The sequence below is a fragment of the Mizuhopecten yessoensis genome, unplaced genomic scaffold (assembly GCF_002113885.1).
Source record: "Mizuhopecten yessoensis strain PY_sf001 unplaced genomic scaffold, ASM211388v2 scaffold8335, whole genome shotgun sequence".
Classification (NCBI taxonomy): Eukaryota; Metazoa; Mollusca; class Bivalvia; order Pectinida; family Pectinidae; genus Mizuhopecten; species Mizuhopecten yessoensis.
The window spans coordinates 350,098-360,924 of record NW_018407496.1 but is presented as its reverse complement, the minus strand read 5'-3'; the positions used below and the strand labels follow the sequence as shown (position 1 = coordinate 360,924).

At 38.5% G+C, this 10,827-nt stretch overlaps 1 protein-coding gene across 6 annotated transcripts in view; it reads right to left on the bottom strand.

Moving 5' to 3' along the window:
• The window catches only part of LOC110455632, a 58,474-nt gene extending 47,647 nt beyond the window's left edge, over positions 1 to 10,827 (bottom strand). For 5 of the 6 annotated variants that reach the window (XR_002463476.1, XR_002463474.1, XR_002463477.1 and 2 more), the window contains exon 1: positions 10,319 to 10,827. Coding sequence is in view for 1 of the 6 variants with exons in the window: in XM_021505874.1 (XP_021361549.1) it covers positions 10,319 to 10,354 (36 nt within the window). In the remaining 5 variants the exon portion in view is untranslated. Of the gene's footprint in view, positions 1 to 10,144; positions 10,265 to 10,318 lie in introns of those variants that run through there. The other variant, XM_021505877.1, reaches the window with a different exon arrangement.

The window sequence follows — 10,827 nt, the reverse complement described above, 5'->3', positions numbered from 1 at the left end:
ACACTTATTTGCTGTCAGCTACCTAATAGCCATTGATCAACCCGGTCCAGCTCCTCTACACACTTATTTGCTGTCAGCTACCTGATAGCCATTGATTAACCCGGTCCAGCCCCCCTAAACACTTATTTGCTGTCAGCTACCTAATAGCCATTGATCAACCCGGTCCAGCTCCCCTACACACTTATTTGCTGTCAGCTACCTGATAGCCATTGATTAACCCGGTCCAGCCCCCCTAAACACTTATTTGCTGTCAGCTACCTAATAGCCATTGATCAACCCGGTCCAGCTCCCCTACACACTTATTTGCTGTCAGCTACCTGATAGCCATTGATTAACCCGGTCCAGCCCCCCTAAACACTTATTTGCTGTCAGCTACCTAATAGCCATTGATCAACCCGGTCCAGCTCCCCTACACACTTATTTGCTGTCAGCTACCTGATAGCCATTGATTAACCCGGTCCAGCCCCCCTAAACACTTATTTGCTGTCAGCTACCTAATAGCCATTGATCAACCCGGTCCAGCTCCCCTACACTTATTTGCTGTCAGCTACCTGATAGCCATTGATCAACCCGGTCCAGCACGCCTACACCTTTATTTGCTGCCAGTATTGGTTTGACACCATTTATGAAGCATGCCAAACCTTCAGAGTAGTTGTTGTTTTCAAGTAATTGCTGTTGTACCACAGTAGTTGTACAATGTACCACAGTATAGTTGTACCACAGTAGTTGTACCACAGTAGGTTTTCAGAGTGGGTAACAGAGTATTTCCCACAAAACATCGTTTCAGGCTGACCTTTGATGCATCACCCCCACATTTGTAAGCTTTCTGCCAAACCCAAGATTAACCTTTTGCACTCCCTAAGACTGTTACTGCACCAATGAGCTTATAGTAAAATGGCTGTCAGCACTAAAGGGTTGGGAGCTGACATATCTTTTATTAAGCCCCAAGTATCCAACATACAAAGAACAACCAGCATTTAAAAATGAATGTTGGTTTCTGTTTGAACTATGAACAGGAAGTATTAGAGCATATGTGTATACAACACAACACATAATCAGATAATACTTCAGTTACCCTGATAAGACCAGAGGACCTGAAGTTTTGATAAAGGGGGAAAAACCGTCTTAATCTCAAAATGACCCAATAGTATATAGAAAATGTTTGATTCCATAAAGTTCCACATTTAATCATTGTTTAAGGACGTACGTCACCTTAGTGATATAATACATCTCCAATCTATAAGAGTTCCACAGTATGGGTAATATTATATAAATATGACATTCATTAGCAGGTGACAGTGACGCACCGGTGCTTGATAAAATTGGCTGTTGCCGTCAAACATTCTTGTGACCATCACGGTGGGGAAATGAAGCGGTGAACGCACATTTTTCGTGCATGTGATATTTTTCACTGTCTCATGGCAATATCACCCGCGCCCCATAAAACCAATGTATTTTCGGAGGATTACAGAGATTTTTGCTTAATTTTCTCCCAACCAATCAAATAGCTAAAAATTCACTTGAGGTGTAACAAATAAAATTGCCTATTTAGACTTTAGTCACTTATGTACGTAAGACATACAAAAGATGATCACACTTGATAATCCTGATCACATTTAGTAAACGCTGAGTAAGAAGATCATGATGAGTCCAATAAAGGGAGATCATTCTAACACGATTAAATTGGTAAGGTAGCATATAACCTTAAATAGGGTTGACTTACTATCTAAGCAAAGGTTAATACAGACATATTACTGGTCAATGAGGGTCATGCATGAAATCGTTACATTCTAAAGATCTTTTTTTTTCAATTAAACATACATTATGTATTTTTAACACTGTAAACAATGCTGAACATGGATATAACTGTGTAAAACAGTCTTAAATCTGTGACACACACAGAGTTAGGGTCAGTTTAAATGAGTTGGTGGTAGTTATAAACAGTTAAGTTGTTGACGGTTTGACAAGGCTTTGCTGGGTATTAGATCAGCCCCCTCCAGGAACATATAACACCCAACAAAAACAAGCACGTTTAAATGTCAACAAACACCAGCACAGACATTTTCTTCATTTTTAAAAGTTTATTATTATTGTAAACATGTTGATCTTGGCATTAGTGACACTTGAAAAATGTCTTCTTCATTCTAGAGTGTCCCAAGGCATTTTCCTCTTATCTAAAACCAATCATCATGGTCAACCTATTTAGGTAGGGCTTGACATGTTAACTTTCCCTGGAATGGCGACAATGTTTTTTCATTTCTAAGTTTGGAACTGTCTGATCCTACTAAGACGATTGGGTTGGGTCTACACTTTCACAAAGTCTGGAAATGTTATAATAAGCCGTGTTTCACACTAGCATGTTTAGTGAGAATCCTATAAATTGTTATAAATCACTAGAGAAATGTCCATCTGGGATTAGTGCAATCTCCTCCTTTTAACTGTTTACCTTAGCAACAGTTACCAGGGTAACAGTGTAATGACACGTAGCTGCTATAGAGAATGACATAAAACAGACATCAGAAAGAATGACTGGGAAGATCTAACAGAGGATGCTGATATATAAATACCAGATCAAATACACAGAACTAAAATTCTATAGCAAAATCTGGAAACTGTACACGTATCCATCCTATCTCGGTCTCCATGACAACCCTGAGTTACAATGATGTAACATAGTGTATAGAAAAACAGGATTTTCATCTTGTTTGAAAATGCATCACATGAATAATGCTGTACGTTTATCTCAATGAGCCTGCCCTCTCAATGAAATTTTGAGATTGACAACATCAATGTCACTCATTCATGACCACCCACAAACGATTTGTTGTACAAAAAATCAGAAAATGCAATCTACCCCTGATATTATCTTATAGAAATGTTGTTTTCCTCTTAGTTGTTTGGTTTGGTTGACAAACTTAAACTGTTAAGGTTTTGCTCGTCAAATTAAACCCTGGTGATAAAAAAGCTAATAAACTCCAGGATACTTGACATCCAATCTTGTAAAGGGAATAACCAGCACAATCAAACGCTGAGTAACCATGGACTATACCCTGGGTTACATCAACAAGCAGGTCTCTAAAGGAAATATCACTATCTGTTGTAAGCTGTTAACACTTTTAATGCTGTCCTGATTAATTAATCTAATCAATGTCTAGTCGTTTTACCTCCGACTATGACTAATCAATCATGATTATTTTATAACCAACCATGGTTTGATTATAACATGGAAACTTTTACATGTAAGAATAGCAGCTCTGAAAATTGATTACTGGGTAAACAACCAATATTACCAATATTTACCATGTCTTCTTATTTATTTTCCTTTCAGCTTATTATCAGTCAATTATTGATCTTTTATCAATTTGAGAAATGATGTTGATCGTTTATAATTTTCTAAGCAATTCCCGAAACCATTCTCTGTCTTGGATTCAACCTAGCCTTTAATAGTGTAGATCCTCCTGAATCTATGTATGAAGTATAAGAGAACGCCAGTATCTAGACATTAGGGTTAGATCTGTAGGTCTCCCACGATAATGTGTATTTGACCAGGATTTACTTCCTGTAGACTTCCAGTCTATCTAAAATAACTTCATATCAATATCTCTGTGCCATCCTGATCTCCGATTCGACTACTGTCTATGTAAGAGTCTCCAGACTTATAATCCAACACTTTGCTTAACCATCACATATAGTGGTTATTGACCATTGTATAGAACTTCTCTTGGCAAGGAAATATCGATAAAACAAGTAAGGGATAACTTCATTACTAAAAAACAAAAAGACAAAGCAATCCATATAGTCTCTACTAATTAATGGGCCACAATAACATTAGAGATAATTGATATTGATAGTTTCCTTTCTCCTATCAGATGATAACATAAATCACATCAGCATTCCACCCCATGTGAAATACTATAGGAGATATATATACAGAAAACAACCCATATAAAAGTTCTAAATCAGAGGTTAAAATATAGGTCACAGTAACCAACTTTTTGTATGCAGCAATTACTGCCTTTCCAGTACCTTGGTCAGTTGTACAAGCAGCCATATGTGGTAGCTAGCCATTCTTCAACAAATGTAAGTCTACATGCATTTTGTGGTGCTTTTGTTGATTGAGCCCAGTTATAAAACACATGTGTGCATAAGGTTTCCCACTTATTGTGTTGAAGGCCATATTTCTGTGAGCCTGGTCAGTCTGTTACTGGGCCAATAGGGGATGTTGATTATTGTTGTTTTATTGTCAAACTGAAAACTTCAAAGATGATTGAGGTATACATCCCTTGAGCTATATTCCTACAGGTCAATTTTGCTATACTGGTACGTTATACTTATACATACCTGATGTTCTATGTGAATCCTGTGTTGTTGATAACATAAAGACAGTGTTACACTGAAAGATTTAAGGCATTGTACATCGATTGACGTCAATCGAGGTTTATGGAGATCTGACCATTGTCTGGCTACCTCTACAATCACACACAGTTGGTATGTTCTTGTCTGATCAGCCTCCACACATGTCCACCCTCGGGCCCAGACGGTCAGAGATGGCTGATAAATCCAGTGAGATGGCTCAGATAACATGGAGGTGGTCAATGACTGACCTGATCAGACAGGTATATACCGGTCCAACTTGTCCGCAGAGAACACCACTGGTCAGTAAATTAAGGTCTGGTGCATTTTGAACCCCCCTTTCTTTGCTAGTACAATATAAAAGTACTGGTATTGATGCATTTGTGTGACAGAACAGCTTTCACAAATGTATAGACCATAACTCAATTTTGTGGACGTCCTATTTTTAGTCAAGACTACTTTTGTTTACAGTAGTTCAATAAATGTCTAAAATGTCTAAATATAATTTATAGTAGTTTGATAAATTCATAAATCTTGTTTGGACCAATCCATTTAATTGTACAGATATTATTCAGGAAACATGAGCTCATATGACCTGTCTAAAGATACATGTTCCTTGAAACAAATACCACAGGTATTAGCCTCGTCTGTCATTACACCCATAATTTGGGATGAACAAGTTGGGATGAAACTCCCCTATTCGTAGATCTTTCATGATTTTTTTTCTGTTATAACTTAATTTTTTTCCTCCTAAAACTTATATATATGTTATAAATATATATCTACAGTTGGCAGAAATGCTTTCCTTCAAAATTTCAAATCAAATGCTGACGTTTCCGTTTCAAAAAAAACACACCTTCTTTGATGGCAGAAGTTACCACGGTGACCTACTGCTATCACAGACATTTGACAGCCATAATTTTATTCCTGGCAATCAACCTGTGCACACTTTGTGAAACAAGTTAAATGATGCGTGCACATTTTTTTTCTTAAATGAATTGCGCTGCCATTAACCCAGCATGGTGAAGTGTTAAATCATGGCAGCCTCAGGGTAGTTTTTCCCAACAACATGGTGTCTGGACGGGTTGTTTGTACAAGTCTGTCGTCTTGAGATAGGTGAATGTGAAGTGCACCTGTGATGGTTTCCTGACTCATTTTAAAATTAAACTTCCCATCTTTTTATTTAGCGAGGGGGTGGAGCTATGATAAGGGTTGGAGGATGGTTGAGATGGGCTCATTGTCTATGAGTTGGTGGCATCTTTTGTGATTGGGGTGCATTTTTGTGCACATTCTTTAACATTTTATTGCAATTTACATCTTTTATTCAAGAGGTTTTTAAAAACTTAAAATAGAAGTTAAAGATTTAGGTTTCACTATCCATTGTGCATTTAACTCTACAAAAGAAAACAAAATAAAAAATTGAAAAAATACTGTAATGGAGAATGGAGATGCTGCTTTAATGTTCGGTAATGAATATAAGGAATTGAAAACTACCTGCTGTTACAACCTGTAAATGTCTTATAAGGTAAGAGCCTGCTGTTACAACCTGTACATATCTTATTAGGTAAGAGCCTGCTGTCACAACCTGTACATGTCTTATAAGGTAAGAGACTGCTGTTACAACCTGTACATGTCTTATAAGGTAAGAACCTACTGTTACAACCTGTACATGTCTTATAAGGTAGGAGCCTGCTGTTACAACCTGTACATATCTTATAAGGTAAGAGCCTGCTGTTACAACCTGTACATGTCTTACAAGGTAAGAACCTACTGTTACAACCTGTACATGTCTTATAAGGTAAGAGCCTACTGTTACAACCTGTACATGTCTTACAAGGTAAGAACCTACTGTTACAACCTGTACATGTCTTATAAGGTAGGAGCCTGCTGTTACAACCTGTACATATCTTATAAGGTAAGAGACTGCTGTTACAACCTGTACATGTCTTATAAGGTAAGAGACTGCTGTTACAACCTGTACATGTCTTATAAGGTAAGAACCTACTGTTACAACCTGTACATATCTTATAAGGTAAGAACCTACTGTTACAACCTGTACATATCTTATAAGGTAAGAGCCTGCTGTTACAACCTGTACATTTCTTACAAGGTAAGAGCCTACTGTTACAACCTGTACATGTCTTACAAGGTAAGAGCCTACTGTTACAACCTGTACGTATCTTATAAGGTTAGGGCCTGCTGTTACAACCTGTACATGTCTTACAAGGTTACGGCCTGCTGTTACAACTTGTGCATGTCTTACAAGGTTAGGGCCTGCTGTTACAACCGGTACATGTCTTACAAGGTTAGGGCCTGCTGTTTCATCCTGTAAATGTCTTACAAGGTTAGAGCCTACTGTTACAACCTGTACATGTCTTATAAGGTTAGAGCCTACTGTTACAACCTGTAAATGTCTTACAAGGTAAGAGCCTACTGTTACAACCTGTACGTATCTTATAAGGTTAGGGCCTGCTGTTACAACCTGTACATGTCTAACAAGGTAAGAGCCTACTGTTACAACCTGTACATATCTTATAAGGTAAGAACCTACTGTTACAACCTGTAAATGTTTTACAAGGTTAGAGTCTGCTGTTACTACCTGTACATGTCTTACAAGGTTAGGGCCTGCTGTTACAACCTGTAAATGTTTTACAAGGTAAGAGCCTGCTGTTACAACCTGTAAATGTCTTACAAGGTTAGGGCCTGCTGTTACTACCTGTAAATGTCTTACAAGGTAAGAGCCACCTGTTACAACCTGTAAATGTCTTACAAGGTAAGGGCCACCTGTTACAACCTGTAAATGTCTTACAAGGTAAGAGCCTGCTGTTACAACCTGTACATGTCTTATAAGGTTAGGGCCTGCTGTTACAACCTGTACATGTCTTATAAGGTTAGAGCCTGCTGTTACAACCTGTAAATGTCTTACAAGGTTAGAGCCTACTGTTACAACCTGTAAATATCTTACAAGGTTAGAGCCTACTGTTACAACCTGTAAATGTCTTACAAGGTAAGAGCCACCTGTTACAACCTGTACATGTCTTACAAGGTTAGAGCCTGCTGCCACAAGAAGTTTTTTACAATCTTTATGTATCAACCTTCAAAATAATTCCAGAAGAAATATCACTCCTATGCTTTTAGATGTGTCGCCATTGTCGGTGTATAATATTTTCAACAATGATATTGTGCAATGAATCAATTTGCCAAATTCAAAATTACAATGTCGGGATGGAGATTTCAAGTGTATATCAATTCTTTTGCCAACAGAAGTTATTGACACCCTTAGGCTGCAGAATAAAATCATTTGATAAGTGTTGGGTACAAACATCCTATTAACATCAGACCAAATTGGACAGTTTGAATTTAAACACCATATCATAGGAATTCATGTCAAAAGTAGAGTGACATCACCAACTCTAACTGTTGTCATGTGTTCACTATGACGAGGCGTAACAGAATCTAGGGGACAAATCACCAGAATGGGTTATTGGATACGTCTAATCTTAGGAGTTACAGCCAGGAGATCGACAGTGACTAAGTAACAAGTATTATTGCCATGCCTCGCTTAACTCGACCGTAATCATAGAGCTTTTAATGCCAACAATACATCTATGACCTTGAAGACTACCGACAAATGCGACAGGGGTTAATATACAGGGTATACCTCATTCCAGTGTTGTTGCGATAACATGTGATATTGGAACAGTTGGTCGGACATTTGTAAAACGTTTAATTCTGTTATCTTGTTTGGGATAATGAAGGCTATACAGACAGGCCCTATAGTTGTGGGCCTGTGTTCCCCCAAAGCTGAGTAAACACACGCATTGGTACCAATGTTGACACAAACACACTCGTGAAAACTAAAATTTGCTCCGTTTTGTTATCTCCTTTCAACTCTCCGCGTATAGAATCTAAACATAAAACCATTGTTTCTTAACCCGGTGTCACCAGGTACACTCTCTGAGCGTCAAATTGGATGGAAATTGTGCTCTCTGAAGATGTATGTGTGTGATGTGAACTAAAATCCTTGAATGTTGTGTGCGAGATGAATCCTGCTGTACCCAGTCTTTTAGTTTGATGTGGGAGGAAAACCCTACTACTATATTGCATATGTGATAAAAAAAAACAATCACAAAATACATGCTACAGGATAAAACCCAATTTCTCAAGTGTCATTTAGGAAGGGGGGAAAAAAACCTGTTCCCTGTGTATCATGTGGGAAGGAAATCCCATTTTTCATTTTCATCTTTCCCCATTTTCAACTTTCATCTGCGTTGAAACTCCACTCTGAATGTTACCCAGTATGTAGTCGGGGGGTTGAAACTCCACTCTGAGTGTTACCCAGTATGTAGTCAGGGGTTGAAACTTCAATTCCTGAGTGTTATGTGGGGGATGAAACTTCTCTCTGTGATTGTCATGTCGGAGGTCAAATTTCATTCCCGAGTGTCATGTGGGAGGTCGAATTTCACTCTCTGAATGTGGTGTGGAAGGTGAAACTTCCCAATTCCTCCCTTAGTGTAATTTTCAAGGTGAAACTTCTCTCTGTGAGTGTCATGTCGGAGGTCAAATTTCATTCCTGAGTGTCATGTGGGAGGTCAAATTTCACCCCCGAGTGTCATGTGGAAGGTGAAACTTCCCTCCCCAAGTGTTATGTGGGAGGTGAAACTTCACTTTCAGAGTGTAATGTGGGAGGTGAAAGTTCACATCCTGTTATGCAGAAGTGAAACTCTATTTCCCATTTTATTGCTATGTGAGAATTTTAAACTTCACTCTCTGTGTGTCCTGTAGATTAATGCTTTAATGCACTGGTACACTTCTTGACATCTATTACAACTATTAGTTTATAGTATCTTGTTGATACAATCAGCATTTCTGAATAAAATCTGATTTCTGAGAAGTGTGAGTTTTTAGTCATTATGATAAGGATAAGGGTTGGGTGAACTGTTCTCGAACATTTCGCAGGGGTAGTGCGGGTTCTGATACAAACGAGTCAACCCTTTGTTGTACTTTGTTGTAGAGGATAATCATTTAAGGACAGTGGAACTACAAAGGTCATACTACAGGTAACACAGGAGAACTCCTAGTTCTGTGTATCCCCTATAACATCACTAACTTGAGCTAGTTGAGGTGGTAACCTATAAAGAATTTAAGAATGTACCTAACATCATGTAATTCCAGCTGACAGTCAGAAGGTGATGATACAAATCAACTTAATAAGGATTATGTCATCCAGGTGAAAATACAGGTATTCTTGGTGATGAGTGGTCTGCTGCTGCTGCTGATGGCAGTTTACCGGTGCAGGCATTTGTTTACCGGGACATCTAACAATGATTCACCTGTCTAACTTAGCATCTGTATATTATTATTTATAGTCATTTTATCTACATTCAGGTACACGTCTATTGAAATTAGCACACGAGCATGGCCATGTATTAATACGCAGACACTGTATTTGCACACGCCTAAACTTTTAATTAATTACCATAGTACAAATATATGTACATAGGTAATTTATTCAAGGCTTTAGGTATGTCTATAAATACAGATTCTCCGTATAAGTATATTCTCATACAAATGTAGCAGTATATAAGTATACAGTTGATAAGGCACGTTGAAATAACCTCTCTCGAGACATGCCAGATCCTATATGCAGTTATAACCTTACCATTTTCTGTAAAATTAGTCTTAGGAACTGGATAATTTCAATCGTATAATGGAAACATCACCCTATACAGGCAGGTATCGGATTAAAATATCTCAAGTTTTTAAATACTTTAATGTCTATTTCACTTACAAATCAGCCAATTTAACTTCAATTAATTTGTCTGTCGTCTTCGGTTTTACCTGGGATAGTGTTGTGTATCTTGGAATAGGTGAAGCGTGGTGACAAAAAGTAACCCGATCACAACAGTACAGTTATGGTGCTAGATATTACCTGTCCACTGTCATACAGGTGAGAATGACTTACCTGGTCCTCTATATGATGGTCCATGGCAGACGTCATTCTTTTTACACCCGTGGAAATCGATGTTGACGCTACACTCACTATTTTTCACAGAGGACCATCCTGTTAGCTAAAATAAGCGATGACTTCCATAGACATGAATATTCACCGCTAAACAGGGCGACGTCGGAAAATCGATAGCAAGCACTCTCTCTCGGTGACTATGGATTCTAAGGTATTTTATCACATTGTCATTTCACCCGAAAAAACACAATTTCGAAAAGAACTAAAAATTAACAGTAGCCGTACTCCTGTGCCTGGTCGGTGGTGAAAATAATCCGCCGGTGAGTGTCAGTGACACAGTTTAGTATCAGTTTAATCCAGTGGAATGGCAGTTGACTCCTCTCGTAACCGTTCCGTGGTATGCCGTACTGCCGGTTTTTCGGTTTGTTGTGCTCCGGTTTACCTGTAGCCGCTCGGCCCGCTACGCAGCACGAGCCGTGACGTAACGCAGGACGCCGGTTGCTTTAGCG